The 19,866-nt window shown below is 41.2% G+C and overlaps 1 protein-coding gene across 5 annotated transcripts in view; it reads right to left on the minus strand.

The window, feature by feature from the left end:
- Positions 1–19,866, minus strand: part of LOC120716630 (teneurin-3) — an 840,982-nt gene that overhangs the window by 81,813 nt on the left and 739,303 nt on the right. For all 5 annotated transcript variants that reach the window (XM_040004185.1, XM_040004188.1, XM_040004189.1 and 2 more), the window contains 6 exons: positions 13,100–13,219; positions 10,644–10,727; positions 9,758–9,882; positions 5,164–5,419; positions 4,233–4,334; positions 3,685–3,879 (listed from right to left, as the gene is read on the minus strand). In XM_040004185.1, coding sequence (XP_039860119.1) covers positions 3,685–3,879; positions 4,233–4,334; positions 5,164–5,419; positions 9,758–9,882; positions 10,644–10,727; positions 13,100–13,219 — 882 coding nt within the window. The remainder of the gene's footprint in view (positions 1–3,684; positions 3,880–4,232; positions 4,335–5,163; positions 5,420–9,757; positions 9,883–10,643; positions 10,728–13,099; positions 13,220–19,866) is intronic.

Below are 19,866 nucleotides of genomic sequence, written 5' to 3' on the forward strand. Positions count from 1 at the left end.
GCAATGAATGGATGTTTGGCTTCTTTCATTACATGCAACCAGACCCCAGACCAGTAAACACCACTGCACAGTATATTTGAGGTGTTTTTGGATAACCGCTCAGCACTGCTCACACATCCACGGCTTTGATCATCGACTCAGTGCAAACACAAAAGAATATTATGTGTCGTTTTGTTGGGGTAAACCTACACGGCATCTTTGACATAACTTTTCAGATTAGCAGCTGTAAATAGGATTAACACACACACACACACACAGTCTGTCTCTTTCCGACTGATGACTGAACCCATCTGAAAGTAATGTGATTACTGTCCGCTGTGATATGCATTTTCATATTTGTAGCATTGTGTCTGCATTTACCCACAATGTGAGTCACAGATGAGATCACTTCCCTCAGCACTGCTGTATGCCTGTGCAGGTCATTACTGATTAATTGACTTTGAATTAGTGTAGTGCATTGTTTGCATCTTGCTTGTAGCCAGGTATCTGGCTAAAACAGATGCTGTGGAAATGTATTTGCACATCATATTAGAATAAATCAATTAAGCATTTACAGCTGGGGAAATAATTATTAGATCCCCTGTAGAATTGGTAAGTTTGCTTTTAGTGCAGAGGCAGAATATCAACCAAAATTCAGAAAAACACAGTGATGTAAGCATTTGGCTCCCTACCCCTGAATTCTGGCTCCCACAGATGGGCTGTGTGCCCATGTGGCACAGATGTAACAGTAAATTACTTACAGACACTTAAACTTGTGTGTCTAAAGCACACCTGTCCACAAAATCAGTTTCTTCCATTCCGACCGCTCCACCACCGTGGGCAAGACGCACGAGAGACAAGACTGCACCGGCCATAAGACCAAGATGGTGGTGAAAAGGTAACAATTATTCCGATTGGAAGAAATAGAAAATGCTTCATCAGTCAATCATCAGTCACTCCGTGCAAGACCTTGGTCTCAGGAGATGAGAGTGATCATGTGGTGGATCAGCCCAAAACTACACAGTTAATGGTCTAATAGCAGTTAGGACCATGGTCACCAGGAACATCATTGGTAACACTGAAATCTTGCAGCACTCGCAGTGTCCCCCTGCTTACAAAGGCACAGGGATAGTTCCACCAGTCTCCAGACCTCCGTCAAGATCATTTCATATACTTGATAGTTACATCGTTCATATAAAGTATTCTTCTACATTTCTGCTTCATATTCGGTCTCTCTTCATTAAAATGAGATCATAAAAATTAAAAACTTTCATTTCAAGTGAGCAAAATTGCAAATTGATCTGTATAAATCTGTTACAGCTACTGCAGCTGAACGCATGACATTTATAGAGGGATGGAGAGAAAGCTCTTAATACGGGAATGATGTATAGATTGTTTTGCCTTTTAGGGGTTTTACAATATTAATGTAATAATTAAATAATTAGTTTGTCCACAAACACCGTGTAGATCTGTTTTCACCGTTCTTCAAATGAAATCCCCACATGTCCGCGTGGCTACAGTCGAAGCAGTTCATGCTCTGGATTCTAGTTTTGACTGCCGCACACAGGTACTTATCACCATCTGTGCCCATGGCAACACACACTAAGAATATGCCACATTTTTTTATATCACCAGCGAGATTTTATTGAAAATGATCACAAGGTTCCTCTCTCTGTGACCTGCTTCACAATTTAGCATCGCCAGTGTCTTTAGATGATATTTATTGGATAAAATCTCAGGAAGGAGTTTGATAAAGTACAGGGCAGGAAGCTTGAACAAAAGGACAATTAAATAATTGAATTATTGTAGAGGAAGAGCATTACAGTAAAGAGTCATCCATGGGACTGCCAGGCAGAGAAGCGTGGTTCATCGCTCCACAGAACACCTCTCCACAGCTACAGAGTCCAGTGGAAGTGTGCTTCACTCCACGTGACACATCACTTGGTGATGCAAGGCTTGGATGCATCTGCTCAGCCATGGAAAGCGCACTGTTCTTCAGCTAACCTGAAGGTGACGTGCAGTCACGTGACTGTAGTGCCCGACTCTGCAGAAAGCCTCCTACCACACTCTGTGCTTCAGCGTCCACTGACTCCACTTTGTGAGCTTGTGTAGCGTACCGCTGCATGTGTAGCGTACCGCTGCATGTGTAGCGTACCGCTGCATGTGTAGCGTACCGCTGCATGCGTAGCGTACCGCTGCATGCGTGAGCCGCTGTCAGTCCCAGTCGATTCCACTTTGTTACTGATGCAGCAGTCGAGCCCCTCTCTACTGTTAGGACTCTTATTCTATCTGCATAGATACCAGCTAATCATGACAACAGATGGAGGCAAAAACAGAAAAGCATAAACCTGTGTCCAGGCGAGAGATGGATCTGCTCTTTCTCAGTTTTATTGTTGAAAACCGAAACTAATGGGAACCAGATGAGGTAACTGTAGCATGTTACTAACGGCTAACAGGGCCTTTTTCCTGAGTATTTGTCAGAGACTTTGGAAATATTAGTCCAAACAGAGTCAAATCTAAGTTAAAAGCATCACAGGTGCCTGTGGCCATGACAGGTCTACACATGATATTTAAGAGTTTAATATTCTGCACAAGTGTGAGACACTATAAGAAGATCACATGCAGAAATAACATTAACACCAAAACAACACAAGAGAAATAATAATTATAATAACAATAGTTTACTGAACGTGAAAATGGTAACAGTGTAACCATCACACTCACTAAACGCTGTCTGCACTCTGGGACTTGCACATGTTTCACACATAAATAAACTTATGAACAAACCCAGCCTTTGTTTTAACATCAGTTGGCTCTCAGTGAGTTTCATTTGAGCTCAGAATAAATAGATTTCAATGTGTCTCTTTACTATTTTAGCAAAGAGGAGGAGGAGCTTCTATCCCCAAGCCATCCCAGTCCTAAACCAGAACATGCCCCCCTCCTCTCACAGCAGGGGCGGGGCTTACTCCTAACACATCCCAGCCTGACTCGTCTATGAACTTTAACACCCGCTTGCACAATGTACATTTTCAGATTTCCAATTTAAAATTTCCAGGATGTCTATTTTACTTCATTATGTAATTTACCTAATTCACTTACTTACTACACGTAATATATTCATTTAATGTTCTCTCCCTTTTTGCACAGTGGAGGAGCGTGTCAGGATACATCTCACTGCATGTTGTACTCGTATAACTATGCATGTGACAAATAAAGGATCTTGAATCCTGAATCTAAAACAACACAGGGGACTGTCCAATCGTCTGCTTCAGGTGCCTGTCTCCTTGGCGAATGTGGTTGCAACAGAGACTCAAGACTGTGCCATAAAAATACTCACAAATCTGACATGTACAATTTGAGTTTTAAGATTCCCAGGAATTACATATTCCTACATTTGACCCACTTTGGTGGATGAAATTACAGGTTAGCATACAACAGTACAGCATATTTTCATTTTGACGTATTTTGAGTCACTTTAGTTAAAGTCATCAAATTTATTGCTGTCTAATGTAAAAATGGGCATAAGCGCTGTTATTGCTGAGTTGTGATGTTTTAAAAGGTTCCCACAGAATTATAGTGGGAACAAAAATGTTTATTAAATCAATAACTTTACACAACAGAGTGGAGTAGAGTCAAAATGTGAAAGTCGCTGTGAGAAAGATTACGTGGAACTTCGGTGCTGTGGTGACACTTTCACACTCTTACCTTCCTCACAGTTCTCTCCCTTATAACCAGTGTTGCAGATGCAGGCGCCCATTATGCAGATACCATGTCCTCCACAGTGGATGTCAATACACTGGTTGGCTGGCACGTCGCACTCGGTACCTTTCCAACCACTGTAGCACTGGCAGCGTCCACGAGAGTACTGACCGTTACCGCTGCACAGCACCGGGCAGGACGCTGCACCAGACACATGCATGAACGGAACAAGTCACACTTACTAAATCACCCAACAAAGGCAGTAAGATAACTGAACCCTCAAGTTCCCATCAAGCTACGTACTGTGTAAACAACTAAGATGGATTAATGTTCAATAAAATGCTATTCAGTTATAAAGCTCATGCCCTATAAACACTTAGTGTAACTTTTCAATCATTCTTGATTGATTAAGGAGCACACTTAACCTAAACAGAGCAGCTGAAAACATGCAAAATATTTAAAGTCTTTGTCATGGTCAGTGTCTCCTTTGCTAAAGGTAACGGGGGATCATGCAACAATTACTTCTTCACTATAGGCGAGGCAGAATCGTTTACCTCGAGAGCAGTCGGGCCCCAGGAATCCTGGGAAACAGTGGCAAATCCCCGAGAGACATTCACCGTTTCCATGACAATTGTGAGGACACTCCATAATCGACTCTGATTTAAAGTGGGAGAGAGAGATTATTTAAAGACATACACACACCAAACTGTGTGACTGCTCTTCTGCTATTACCATAGTTACAGCCAATTAGTCCAATCAATGCATCCAATCACCACAACCGCTCTTTCCCTCTCTGCTGTGCTTTTCTTTGCTCCTTTGCTCTAATTAAAACTGCACACACGTGTGCCAGTGAAGGTTTTCACAGCACACTAGTATTACATTAAATATTGGTCATTTATTGAAAATCACATCCAGCCAATATAGTTGCAGGTCGCTTCAGTCTCACCAGGTTTATCTGCCAAATTCATTTATCGTGCCTGCATTTCCCTAAAAAGCCCATTCAAGGTTTCTAGTCTGTTAAACAAAGACAGAATAATCCTTTTTACAGCGCTAACCCTAACAGACGATTATGTAAGTGGTGCATAACCACAACCAGTTTGGTTAAAAAGTAAAACTGGATGAAATGTTGTTGTCATTTACATGTAGATTATATCGTGACTGATGTTCCCTCACAGAAAGTTCTGGGCTTGAATCTGTTAGTCAACTGTCTGTATTTTCACTTCAAACTCGTTTTTCGAGATAACTTATCAGGGAATCGAATGCAGCTTTACTCAACGTTGCTTCGAGTTGTCTGTCACGTTCCAGATAACTATGAGCTCCAGAACCTGCTTTGATGTTTCTCACTATAATTATTGTTATTATTAACAGTAGTAGTAGATTTGAATTTCTGTAACAACAAGCTGGTAGCACATACTTTGAGCACATGCTTTGAAGAGGTGCACTCACTCTTACAGCAACGTCCCAGGAAGAACAAGCATGTCTCACCTATGATGATGGTATTGTAGGAGACTTGTTCTGTGTTTCGTCCATCATTGTAAAACGCCAGGTGCCAGATTCCAGTGTCCAGGTACTGGATGAACCCAGCCTCATGCACATTCACGGAGCGGATATGTCGGGGGCCTCCCTCAGACTCTTCTTCGAAAGAACCGGCTAGACGTATGTGTGCTGCGTCGGTGTCACTCAGTGCTCGTTTGTCTTTCGAAATAAGTCGACTACCATCCAACAGTTCCACAAAGTCATACTGGAAAACAAAAAAGCACAATAATGCAAACATCTTATTTTCCCCATGGTTTAGCCTAAAGTTTCAGCTATGACAATCTAACCACTGTGCTCTTTGAGATTTAGAGGTGACGCTCAACATGTCCAGTTTCTGTCACCCTGCACAGTACCTGGATTCTCCTGAAGGGCCAAGGCCTGGCAAGGACAGCAGTGCAGGTCAGTCTGACAATCGAGTGGTCTTTTTTTGGTCTTTATTAGGCAGTGCAGTGAGAACACATCTCACTAGGGAGCATGGTGAACTGTAAGGTTTCACATCGCAGAGCTACATTTGGTCAGTCAGCATTTTCCAGCTTGCCATCTATGGAGCACACTTCCAACCGAAGTCAAACATCAGACCCTTTACAGTGAAGGTCAAAGTTTAGTTAAAGGGAAATCAGAGCTGTCGTCATTTTAATTAATGATTTTTTGTTGTTGTTTTTTTTTAAATTTATTGTCTATTAATTGTAGTTGTATCCATGATGTATTTTAGTTTTATGAAAATTTATGTTCTATTGTAAAACATGTGCATTGTGATTGTGACAAGGGACAATGGTTGAAAATGAGCAATAACTCTAAACTTATGTGCGTTACATCAGTTTCATGTTTTGCACTTGGACTATGTTAGACTGCACTGTCCCTTTAAATAAAACACATGCAGAAAGGACAGAGGTCAGCCTCGAACCCTGGCCAGCCGCTCTCAGCCACACAGCCCACTGAGCTAAACCGGCCACGATGTTGTCACATGGTCTTAGGTGAATCTTAAATATATCACCAATTAAACTCTGAGTATTCACATGACATAACAGACGTCTATGAAATTCGCTCTGTGTGTAATGGACCATTTCACAACAACAGTAATAGAGAAAACAATGAGTGAAAGGGGAAAAACTCCCTTTTACAGGAAGCAAAGTCATCTAAAGTGCTAACACTGAGCTGTGTGACTGCGTGGATTAGTCCTCTGACAGAACACAGAGATGTAAGTGCAGTCATTAAAGGAATAGTTTAGTGAAGAAGCTTATATTCATTTTGGACTAAGAGTTATGAAGCACTTCACTCACTTGTAAAGTTGCCTGTGAAATATTTATAACTTGAATCAGAATCAGAGAGTCGGAGAGCAGCTGCCTTAGGCTGCCACTAGGACGGCGCCGTCGTTCCTGTGTTGTTTCGATGCGCTTTTCTGAGCATTTCGGAAATTTGTTGAAAGTAGAAAAGTCAGACGAACTAGGGACGACGACAAACTGTCCTAAATGTTATAGTAGTGAACAGATATCAGCTGCAGCCACTGGTTCAGTGATGTTTCATTTTGAGGCGTAAAGATAAAAACATCAATATCGTCTCAGTTGGAAACATATCATGTCGTCCTTTGCCTACAAAATCTCATCCCAGGGTCATGACCTACATTACCATGGCAACTATTGCACGCATACACCACAATTAAATGAGTCAGCTCTGTATGCTGAATGCATAACATAGCTTCTAACCTTTTGACAGACGCCCTTTCATCTATATTTACATTATAAATGAAGGTTCCTCTCAGTCCCTTTCAGACATGACAGAGCATAAACAGAAACAGCCACACGATATGTGCCACCTGTAATTTTCTCATCATTTATTGAAGTATTCTCTAGGCTTCTTGAAGGAGATTCCAAGGTCCGTCTTTGGATCTCGGCTGCCTTTCTTTCTGTCCTCTGTCAGAATGATCGCACTTCAATAATGTTGAGGCTGACACTGTGAGAGGCCAGTCCAGTACTGCAAGCTTTCCATTGTGTGTTTTTTCTATCCGAGTATGCTTTTACTGCACTGGCCGTGTGTTTGGGACCATTGTCATCCTCAAACATGAAGCCATTGCCAGTCAAATGGTTCCCAAAAATCAAAGTGTTGTTTTCTCAATAATGATTCCAATTCTAACCAGATCCCATCGACACCATCAGGCTTCAGCGAACAGTCGATGATCAGCTGAAGGGCCAGATGCAGCTCTCAGGTCCTGTGTCAGGCCTTTACTGGAGTTCAGCCAACATAACAGAACAATCTGGTTATGTACAGACTCTGCATGTTCCATGTCAGGATAATGTTTTAGGTCAACATAAACAGATTATCTTCTCTTGTGAAAATTCACCAATGAGATATACGCCATGATTCAAACCCTAACACCAAGGCTGCCGAACCTGGTCCCCGAGCTCTGAACCTGCTCTGACACTTCCTCTCCGTCGTTCTGCTCCCCTGAGGCCTTCAGTGGTGAGTTAGGTCACTCTCTCTTGAAGGTAATCTGTTGTCTAAATGAGTTCCTTATCCTTTCCCAGATGATTACTTAAAAGTTATTACATTTAGCTGTTTTTTTGAAAGGGAAGGGTCTTTAGTGGGCTAAAACTTACTTAGGGTCACATCCCATTGAGTCAGCTTCCTTCTCTGACTTTAGATACGTTTGACCAATAGAGGAAAATTCACTGGAAAAATGAGCAAAGAAGCAGCAACTGTGAAAGAGCTTCAGAAAGACCAGAGACGCAGCAATACCGAAAACATTCAGCCGAACTTAGTTTTGTTTTGTTCAAAAAATGTTGCTTTGTTTTTCTTTTTTACAAATGAGTCACGCAGATGCTGGAAAATAATGTCAGGGCTCTACACTAACTTGTTGCCACGGTTGCACTGCTATGCCTAACTTTTTTTCTTAGGCGCACCCAAAGTTTTCAACCACATCGCTTAACACAGCAGTTCTACATGTGCACTTTTGGGGGAAATTGCTGTCTATACAGACAAAATCGATTTGTAAATGATTAACTAACAATCTTGTCAACACAAAGTTCTTTATTTGGAGTGCATTTCTAGAAGAAAGATAAATTACTGAAAAGTGCTTGTGCTTAAAGTGCGTTGGCACTCTTTGGCAATATTGCAGACAATGTTAAACTTAATCATCACATCGGCTCCTCTGACGGCCTGTTTGGGGGAGGGGCCACTTGGGCAGTGCTATCGCAGCCACTTCTGTCAGGCCTAGGCTGCTCACTACGGCTCACTAGGGCTGGGTATCATCACTGATTTCTACAATCCATTCGATCCCGATTCACAAGGTCCTGATTCGATTCGATTCAATTTTGCCTCAGACAGTCAGAAATATTATAATTCTGATCATTTATCAGTACTGATACACGTGAGACTTCATCAGAGGTGTGAACATCACAGCAGATGCGTTTGTGTCACAGTAACTGAGGATAAAAGAGAAAAAAACATGAAGGAGACTTTCCTGGCCTGGCTTTTTATAGCAGATAAACTTAAAAATATTCTGCAATTTTGCATCATTTTAAAACAACGGTAGACTGATGGGTAATAAGCACATGAATGATGCCGAAAACAGAGATCTGAGACGGGAAGTACACAGAGAGAGAGAGAGAGAGAGCTGTGCATGAAGTGCAAAACAGCAGAAGTCAGAGGGAATTCATGACGATGTTTATGTGAAGCGTAGTTTGGATCTTCTTTTGCTGCTGGTTCAGTGAATTTTGGTTGGAAAGAGACAAAACCTGCAGCATCAGAATCTCGCGCAAAAAAGCCGTAAACACAAAGCGCGGACCGGACGCATCAGAGTCAGCGAGCTGTCGGCTTTCAGCCCCGACGGCGTGTCCGTGTACGGGCCGTCGGGTGAGAAAGCCGAGAAACAGAAAGCTGATTCTGATGCGTGGGGTCCGCTCTGTGTTTACGTCTTTGTGTGGAGTCCGTTACCTGCTCTCATGATGGTTGTTGAAATAGTTTTGTGAGCTTTAACCTGAGATTCTGGCGTTTCTGGCAAAATAAGTTTATATTTAAAAGTCGATTCAGGATTTAATGAATCGATATCGCTTTATTCAAGCTACTCACCTCTCTCTCATATCATAGAGGTCCCGCCCCTGACTATGTCTGATTGGGACACACGACAGGGGCATGATGTGTGTCAGTTGTTGACCACACGGACTTTCAGAGACTTTTTTTTTTTTACTGGAACAGCTGGTTGCACTGGTGCTACCAAGGATTTTTTTTAGTCGCACCATTGAAATATTTGGTCGCACTCTAGAGCCCTGAATGTTATTAACAATGAAAGGATGGACACAGCAGTCTCTTAAAAGTCAATGCTGACTGCCAAATGGCAAAAACTTGAACCTATGTCATCGCACGACAACGTGAAAATCACTCAGGTGTCATTTTCTATCACTGCTGTTTGAATCAATGATTAAAGCTACACATTACTTCATTAGTACTTCAAATGGTGAAAATATCACTTCATGCACTTTTCCACTCTCCAATATGTTGGTGCAGTAGTTCTAAAGTAGTCCTGGTAACATTTGCATTCCCGTGTTACCTGTGTATGTGAAGGTGGTAGGCCTTTGCGTCCATACACACCAACAAGAGCATCTCTCTGGACGGAAATGTTGAATTTCAGGAACTGTGGTTGGTCGATATACAGCTGGGACCTCCAAAACACACCTTGAATAAAGAAACAGAACAACATTAACGTCAGCGATTTAAATATTAACACTCCTCAACTGACTTTCAGAAATGCCGCCTTCTTTGTCTTTATAAAAACAGTGTGATTTGTTATTCATTTCCCATCGACTTCTGTTTCCTGCAACTGCGTGTGGTGTTGTAGCACAGCAAGTTACTACTGCGTCTTATTCATAAATATGTAGCAAAGGAATTCATTTCAAGAAAGCCGTTTAACCTTTAAGGCTTATTACTGTGACACACTCGAAAATAATGTCACAAGTGAAAACCAGTAAACAAAACTAGTGATTTCATTTGCAGTGCTACAGATGCAGAGTTCCTCACATGTGGAATATTTATAACTCCATCCTCACAATTTAGATAATGAAAGTCTTTGGACTGTGAAGCCAGAGAACCCACGCAAAGGCCCCAGGCAGGTGGGGGTATTGAACTCAGGACCTTGTTGCTGTTTGTAACAGTGCTAATCGCCACTGTGCTGCCTTGTTTGCAAGTATAGTTATTATAATATGATTACGTTCCTCTTTGTAGTAGATTTAAGTAACACACTCAACTGAATTGTTAGAATCTCTGCCATCACTGATATAACTGATTAACAGAAACATGGAGGTGAAACACAGAAAGATTCCACTACACGACGTAACAATCCTACAAACTGGTGTGGGGTGTTGGAAATGTTACACTGAGTTTACAGAGTATTAATCACAGCAGATCCCGACACAGGTGCATTTGTGTACACAGCTCACCTGCAGGTATATCTTGTATGGCTCGTCTCCCCACATCCACCTCTCCTGTGTCTATGGTGTTGTTCTCTAGAAAAAGCATCTTACCTGCAGAAGGAAAACACATCAAACTGAATCCATGAGATGCTCTAAAAGCCACCATCATGGCTACGTAGGAAGAACACTGTCCATCGTCGACATCGGAGATAATACCAGTGCTTGTTAGAGAGCTAACAGACACTGGAGACAGGTTACATTGGTTGTGGTACTTCACTACAGAAAATTCACTGCAGAAGAAATGATTATGTTTGGTCAGTTGAAAACAGTAAGTAAGTGAACATATAATAACACTCAGAGATTTCTTACAGGTTAATTAAGGTTTTCTTTTGAGTGAGTGCAAAGTCACGAAAGAAAACAAAAGCTGAACCTCAGAAAGTGTCGGCACGCTTACGTGGCTGATCCCTGTGGTTAACAGTTATATATGTAAATGGTAACTGGGCTGGTTCTTTTCTACTCTTGCAGAGCAGGTTGTATAAGCACCTTGGATGCTTTATACAACCTGCCTCATTCACTTTTGCTATGTTTTTCTGTGCTTTCTATCCAACATTCAGCCTACAGGAAACGCAACAAAGAGCAACTTGGGGTTAATATGTTGCTCAAGGATGTTTGGCACACAGACTCGAGCAGCCAGGAGTTGAACCACCACCACTGCTTTGATTAGTAGATGACATGTTCTTCCTCCTGACCTGTACCCCATACCTCACACAGAAACTCCAGTGTATGTCATGCTTTTAAGAGGGTAAAGAATAATCTGCAGGTATAACATCTGGAACAATGAAAGTGGAATTTGTAGAAAAATCTAACCAGTTAAAGTAAAAACCAGTTAACCTGTAACACCTACCACACAAACCATAACAACAAGGACAAACGTCAATGATGCATGTTTTATAGAATCTACACCTTACTAAACGTTGACAGAATGTATTATACTGTAATGGACGGGATTATGAGTTAACTTGGCTGTTGTGTTATTAATGTTATTGTGTTCAGAACTGCCACACTGTTAAAGCAAAGACGCCCTTAAACCTGCAACAATGTGATTTACTGAATGTCCTTGAATGTGTCAGTCGTGGACTGTGACACTAACACTAACTGATACTGAGAAAAGGTTCCTTCACACAAAGGAATCATGGCACACACACCTGTTTGTGTTTCTTTAGCTTCAGTGTAGTTTGCAGAGAGTAGAGCTAGAGTGTGTTCACCAGCACTGGCTCAGGTGTGTCAGCAGAGTGTGAATATTTACCTGTGTTATGCATTAGCTGATATGACATGCTGCATATAACACAAGTGTTCAACTCAAAGACACAAACTATTATTTCTTATGTGAGAAAGACTCCCACCCCTGACGTTTCTGTAGTTCTCACTCTTCCTGTGTATAACAGCTAACACACAGGAGTGGAGATCTGCTTTCTAATACTGCCATTTAACTCATTCTTTGCCTAAATCGTTTAAACCTGTTTAACTCTTTCTTTCTTTTCTTTAACATTATCTGTGACTTGTTTTCGACTCATATCCCTGCACATATTTAAACTGTTGTAAGTTTAAAGTTTGGGAGCAAACTTTTTCCAGCAGAAAGGAAACATTTATAGTTTTTCTCTGTTTCCAAACAACGATTTCAGAGCCCTCACAGCTTTCAGTAAACATCCTCCAACAGTCGGGCTGTGCTGCTGTTATCTCGCTCATTTTAAGTTTTATTCAGCACTGCTTTGTGGTGTGAACAGAAGGGATGAGCAGCGACAAAAAGAAAAGAACGAATTGAGAAAAAAAGGCAAGAAAAGCTGAGAAAATGAAGACATGAAACTAAAAGAGTCTGACAGGCAGACAAAGAGAGAGAATAACCACAGAACAGAAAAGCTGCACATTTAACAAAAGCGTGACTGGCAGGGTGAGGTCAGCAGCCGTGGCTTTTGTCCTACATCTCTGTTACCTGTTACACTCATTTTTCTTTTACAATACTTCTCTGGTTTCTTTGCAATGCTGTTAGTCACTGCCTTCAAAATAAGTTTTCAGACTGCATAACTCAAAAACAAAGCATGTTATTGATGTGAAAATCTGTTTGGTTTGTATCTGGTTGCTTTGAGTTGTACTGTCCATTTCCTGTTTTCTGCCTCGAGCCCAGGGGGACTCAGAGCAGGGTCACTACATCTCCATCTTCAAAAAAGCCAGTTAAGGGTGTTGTTCAAGTCCAACTCAGTGTGTGTTTGTGTGTGTGTGCCTGCCAAGCATCAAAGTGATATCAAACATCAGACTCTGAAAAGGGCTGGAGAGAAACCCTGACCTCTGAGAGTGAGTGGCAGATTATAATATGTGGTAAACTCTGAAGGCTATCCTGGGCTCCTGCGTCCAGCTCTTTTCCACAGCTTTTATTGTTTTTAATGTCGAAAGAAAGGGAAGGAAAAATTCTGTAAGCAGGGACTCACTGTTGTCTGTAGACACTATAAATGTGTTGGGTGTTGTGTCTCTTCCTCCACCTCCATTTTCAAAGGCTCCGTATCCCTCACTCTCCTGAAGCTGCCAGTTTAGACCAAACAGGTGCATGGCTGCAAAGAGGAGCAGACGAACAGGGAGGCAAAATGTTTAGTGTTCAGCAGTAATCTATTAGACACTCAAATATGCAAGCAAACACCAGTCTAACCATTCCCTCACCTCCACACACACACATAAACAAGCATCAGGTGTGTGTTTGTGTTAAAGCATCAGACAACTTTAGACATCAAGCTCATCTCCTGCTACATCTCAGTTGAGAAATAAGTAGGATAAAAAGTGAAACGAGTATCCACCAGCTACAGAAACATCCACAACCACACAGCTCATCACAGATCTCAGCTCAAACTGTTGTTCACTCCTACAGGATAAGGAGCCTCAGAATTATGTTGAAACAAAATGAGCAAGTGTGTCACATGTTTCAGATCACAAACAAACCTGACTAACACTGAACATGCAGTTTTAAATGAAATTCAGATTTATTAAGTGAAAAACAATGGACCTGTCTGGCCCTGTGTGAAAAAAGAATTGCCCAATAATAAGTTGTGCTGCTGGCAGCGAGAAGAGTAAGTAAGTGTTTGCGATATGGATTTCTCACATCCCCGCGGAGGAATGTTATCATCTTTCTATAAAATTGGAGGGTTATGAGAACAGCCTGTTTAAGGTCACGCCAGGTCATCCAGATCCTGAAGCAGCAAAGCAACAGCAGCCCATCATACTACGACCACCATATTTGACCTTTTTATGGAATGCTGTTCATTTTGCACCACATGTAACAGGATGCAAACCTTTCAAAATGTTTAAATATTATGCCATAATTCCACAGAATAGTTTTCAAAAAGTCTTGTGGATCATGAACACGTCTGTGTGTTCCTTTAGTCAGCAGAGGTTTGTTCTTTGGAACTCTGCCAGTCTTTATCTTGTCTTTAACATTGAATCATGAACAATATCTTATCTGAGGCAAGTGAGAGCCACGGTTCTTTGATGTTGGTCTGGGTTCTTTGATGTTGTTCTGGGTTCTTTGATGTTGGTCTGGGTACTTTGATGTTGTTCTGGGTTCTTTGATGTTGTTCTGGGTTCTTTGATGTTGTTCTGGGTACTTTGATGTTGTTCTGGGTTCTTTGATGTTGTTCTGGGTTCTTTGATGTTGTTCTGGGTACTTTGATGTTGTTCTGGGTTCTTTGATGTTGTTCTGGGTTCTTTGATGTTGGTCTGGGTTCTTTGATGTTATTCTGGGTTCTTTGAGGTTGGTCTGGGTACTTTGATGTTGTTTCTGGAGTTTCTTTGAGGTTGTTCTGGGTTCTTTGATGTTGTTATGGTACTTTGTTGTTGTTCTTGGTTATTTGATGTTGTTCTGGGTCACGTTGATGTGTTCTGGGTTCTTTGATGTTTGTTCTGGTACTTTGATGTTGGTCTGGGTTCTTTGATGTATTCTGCGGTTCCTTTGAGGTTTGTTCTGGTTACTTTTGATGTTGTTTCTGGGTTATTTGATGTTATTCTGGGTTCTTTGATGTTGGTCTGGGATCGTTGATGTTGTTCTGGTACTTTGATGTTGTTCTGGGTTCGTTGATGTTGTTCTGGGTACTTTGATGTTGGTCTGGGTTCGTTGATGTTATTCTGGGTTCTTTGATGTTGGTCTGGGTTCTTTGATGTTGTTCTGGGTTCTTTGATGTTGGTCTGGGTACTTTGATGTTGTTCTGGGTTCTTTGATGTTGGTCTGGGTTCTTTGATGTTGTTCTGGGTTCTTTGATGTTGGTCTGGGTACTTTGATGTTGGTCTGGGTTCTTTGATGTTGTTCTGGGTTCTTTGATGTTGTTCTGGGTTCTTTGATGTTGTTCTGGGTACTTTGATGTTGTTCTGGGTTCTTTGATGTTGTTCTGGGTTCTTTGATGTTGTTCTGGGTTCTTTGATGTTGTTCTGGGTTCTTTGATGTTGTTCTGGGTTCTTTGATGTTGTTCTGGGTTCTTTGATGTTGGTCTGGGTTCTTTGATGTTATTCTGGGTTCTTTGAGGTTGTTCTGGGTACTTTGATGTTGGTCTGGGTTCTTTGATGTTGTTCTGGGTTCTTTGATGTTGGTCTGGGATCGTTGATGTTGTTCTGGTACTTTGATGTTGTTCTGGGTTCTTTGATGTTGTTCTGGGTTCTTTGATGTTGTTCTGGGTTCTTTGATGTTGTTCTGGGTTCTTTGAGGACGGGGACAAACACTTTTTCTTAGCCCTGTATTTTCATCTTTTATTTCATTGTTCCAGTTTCTGTTTGTTTCAGAGGGTTTAGTCCTCCTGCGGCTTTCCCCCTCTGTTATATAATTTTATGCCTTTCCCTGTTAATGGTTATTTAGCTCCTGTTTTATTTTGGTAGTTTATTTACCCCCAGTGCCTTGCATTTATTAGCTGAAGCTATTTTTTCTCCCCTTGTGAAACATTTTGTTATTTGGATTTTGTGTTTTCTTCCTCATTTTTTAAATACAGATAGTTTTTTGTTTTATTCCATCTGTCTCAGGGTTCCTTTACCTGTAACCGTTGTCTTGTTGGCCATCTCATTGTGTTGGACTTGCCAAACAATTCAAAACATCCTAGTACACAGGCAACAGTTTTTCAATTCAACAAAAGTCTGTAAAGATGACTTCTAGATTTAATTATAGACATAAAAAGTTGTAAAGTCTTTATGTATCTGAGGAAATCTGTAGTGCGGGATTAATTTGATCCAGATCAAAATACTTTTTCTATCATCAAGCCCAGAGATAATCAGATGTCTGTCTGAAAGGAAACCCACACAGGCACATAAACTATTTTTACAGTATCGCAGTTATCTTTTCATCTCCAATAAGTATGATGCACATGAACATGAAGTGCTATTTATAAAACACTTCACATTTTTGATTGACAGCTTTATTTTGAACAAATATAAATAAAATCCATCCATCCATCCATCCATTCGCTTCCGCTTATCCTTTTCAGGGTCGCGGGGGGCGCTGGAGCCTATCCCAGCTGTCATAGGGCGAAAGGCGGGGTACACCCTGGACAGGTCGCCAGTCTGTCGCAGGGCCAACACACAGGGACAGACAACCATTCACACTCACATTCACTCACACCTAGTGACAATTTGGATTAATCAATTAACCTATCTCCACAAGCTGCATGTCTTTGGACGGTGGGAGGAAGCCGGAGTACCCGGAGAGAACCCACGCAAACACGGGGAGAACATGCAAACTCCACACAGAAAGACCCCGGCCTGATGGTGGAATTGAACTCAGGACCTTCTTGCTGTGCGGCAACAGTGCTAACCACCGTGCCACCGTGCTGCCCTATAAATAAAATGAAAAACAAAATACATTTAAAAATAAAAAAAGAAAGCAGAAGTTATAAAACACACAAACAAACATTAAGTTCCCATCAATAACTCTATCTACATGCTCCAAATGGAGAACGACGAATCCATCTACTCTTTTTAATACTAGTTAATAATTTACCAATTAGTGTTCATAATCTAGACACACATAAAACACTATCACACTTTGTGATTAAGCTGCCTCTAAATCGTTGTACCTTGTAAAAACAGTCTTTGCCTGTGTTTTCTAAGCACTTTGACATCCACAGCTTATCTTGATGTTTGTGTTTTCTCCTAAATAGCTTGATTGGATAATTTGTTATGACACAAAAATGTAAATACAACAATGTTATAACAATTGTATCATTAGCATCTTTTTCATTATTTATTTCACTTCTAGTCTCATTGCACATTCAGAGCACTTTTTTTTACAAGCCACATTTATTCAAACTTAAACAGCACTTTGTGTCTGTCAAGCTCACCAACAAACAACAACTTTGAGCTTCAGTATGTCCAAGGACACTTTAACTCTCACACAGGACCAGGTAAAGACTAAACCGCTAACTGGCAGATTGTTCTACCTTCTGAGCTACAGCCACCACATCACTGCTTCAGACTACATATCACATTTAACACTTCATATATTTAGTGAGTTAGAGGATCAATAGGGGGTCCATGTCCCTCTTTCGGACACTCCCATAGGGCTTAAATCTGGGACTCGCAGCCAATTGCTCTTAGACCTGAAGAACCTTCTGGGATGAAACGTCTTCAAGAAAACTTACAGAAGTTCAGACGATTCTCTTTCCAAGCTCCTTAGGCTGAACAACACCTTCATCACAAAATACAGGTAGCTGCTTTAAAAACAGAAAGGTTAACAACTAATATAATCTGTTGATATATCCTGTGTGACAATCTTAAGCCAAATTTTTTTTCCAGAGCTATTTTTTTCTAGGATCAACATTATTGTGACATATGACATTGTTCTAATAGCAAAGCTCCACCTCTGTAATGTCTCTACTGTCTGGAACTTAAAAGAATTCGTGAATATCTGATTTCTGCACTCTCACTGTAATACGTATTACAGTGAGTTGTGTCAAGGACCAATTACTGATTTAACATGGCAACATTTATTGAGAGAAACCCCTGCTGTGGATCCTCCTACGACGCTCAACACACACTAATGCAGTTATTCTGCACACACATAGACAACCATCTGCCTCATTAAATTAGAGCCCTGCTGTGCTAGCCTGTTACCCACAACCCCTCATAGTGAGGCCATGAGCAAAGGGTCATGGGAGAGTGCTGGCTAATCAACAGCAGCCTGAATGTGCATGTGTCGGCATCTGTGTGAGTCATAAGGTAAGAGGATAATGGCGAGGGCAATGAACATGCGAGAGCGAAAAACCAGTAGAACAATCTTGTGGATTTAAAGGTAGATTCAATCTAAAAACGATACATTCATCCATCACATGGTGTCAGCAGCTTTCTGCTACCAAATATGTCATATTATTTAGATAGTTTATATTACCTTTGTGGAACTGACAACATAATGAGAAGAGTGCAATAGAAACTTCATTGTGGAAAAATCTGCAGCATGAAGAAGACTGACTACCCCAAAGCAGACCAGGGCTTCACTCTGTCCGCGCCCAGTTCAGCCCACCCACAGTGACAGCGGCCACGCTGTCTCACCTCTAATGTCCAGAATATTTACAGAGGAAAACATTTAACTGCTGGTCTGTTGTAGTTACAGTGCTGTACGCTCATGTGAAGCTGGTTAAAATGAGCAATCCCCTCAGGTCAGTGCTCAGAATGTATAACAACTCTATGTCAGCAGGTGTGAGCACATTTCTCAGGAAGCGTAGTAAGCTACAGTTTACTTCTGAATCTTGTCCAATTAAGTCTTTATCACTGTGTCCTCTGAAATCAAGGCTCTGTCGTGGAGCTGTCGTACATGCATGGTCAGGCCTTCTTGGCAGTTTCTTTGTTTTTTAAATCCTGTTCTGTTTGGCAGCATTTGCAATCAGAATTATGATCTGGATGCACAGTTGTGCCAAAAACATTTTGCTTTTCCAAGATTTTATAAATTCTCTAGAGGCTCCTCTTTTTCTTTTATCTGTTTATTGATTGATTTCTATCAGTGTTCTTCCAGTCACTACATTATATGTATAATATAATGTAATATAATAAGACAATGTAATAATATATTGGCTTCCTGTTAAATCCAGAATTGAATTCAAAATCCTGCTCCTCACATACAAGGTCTTAAATAATCAGGCCCCATCTTATCTTAATGACCTTGTAGTACCATATCACCCTATTAGAGCACTTCGCTCTCGCTCTGCAGGCCTACTTGTTGTTCCTAGAGTATTTAAAAGTAGAATGGGAGGCAGAGCCTTCAGTTTTCAGGCCCCTCTTCTGTGGAACCAGCTTCCAGTTTGGATTCAGGAGACAGACACTATCTCTACTTTCAAGATTAGGCTTCAAACTTTCCTTTTTGCTAAAGCATATAGTTAGGGCTGGACCAGGTGACCCTGAATCCTCCCTTAGTTATGCTGCAACAGGTGTAGGCTGCTGGGGGATTCCCATGACGCACTGGGTGTTTCTTCTTCACTCACTATGTGTTAACAGACCTCTCTGCATTGAATCATACTTGTTATTAATCTCTGTCTCTCTTCCACAGCATGTCTTTATCCTGTCTTCCTTCTCTCACCCCAACCAATCACAGCAGATGGCCCCGCCCCTCCCTGAGCCTGGTTCTGTCGGAGGTTTCTTCCTGTTAAAAGGGAGTTTTTCCTTCCCACTGTCGCCAAAGTGCTGATAGGGGGTCATATGATTGTTGGGTTTCCTCTGCATGTGTTATTGTAGGGTCTACCTTACAATATAAAGCATCTTGAGGTGACTGTTGTTGTGATTTGGCGCTCTATAAATATAATTGAATTGAAAATTGACAATGTCTAAGCTGACAGGAAGAATAGAAAAAGGGAAGTTAGGAGAAAATATAATAAAAGGATAGCACACAAATAGAAATGCACAATGTAATGTACCAATGCTGCATCTCTAATAAAAACCAAACAAAAGGAAAAAGAACATATAGCACCTGGGACGCAGAAATATGAAAATGCACAGAAACATAAATCACCAATCTTCTTGTTGTGTGTGTGTGTGTGTGTGTGTGACTTCACTGTGAGGGCTAACTGTTTTTAAGCCAGAAGAAACCCACAGAGAAGTCTTATGGAGAGCTACAGGGTGAGCCCTGCAGGCTGAGCTATAGAAGCCTGTTTTGCCCCTTGTACTACCTACAGATACTCACGCTGAAAATCAAGACGAAGAAATTATGCAACTTGGCAGCCGAAAACTGCACTGTAACACAAAATAG

The sequence above is a fragment of the Simochromis diagramma genome, unplaced genomic scaffold (assembly GCF_900408965.1).
Source record: "Simochromis diagramma unplaced genomic scaffold, fSimDia1.1 OVJJ01000565.1, whole genome shotgun sequence".
Taxonomy (NCBI): domain Eukaryota; kingdom Metazoa; phylum Chordata; class Actinopteri; order Cichliformes; family Cichlidae; genus Simochromis; species Simochromis diagramma.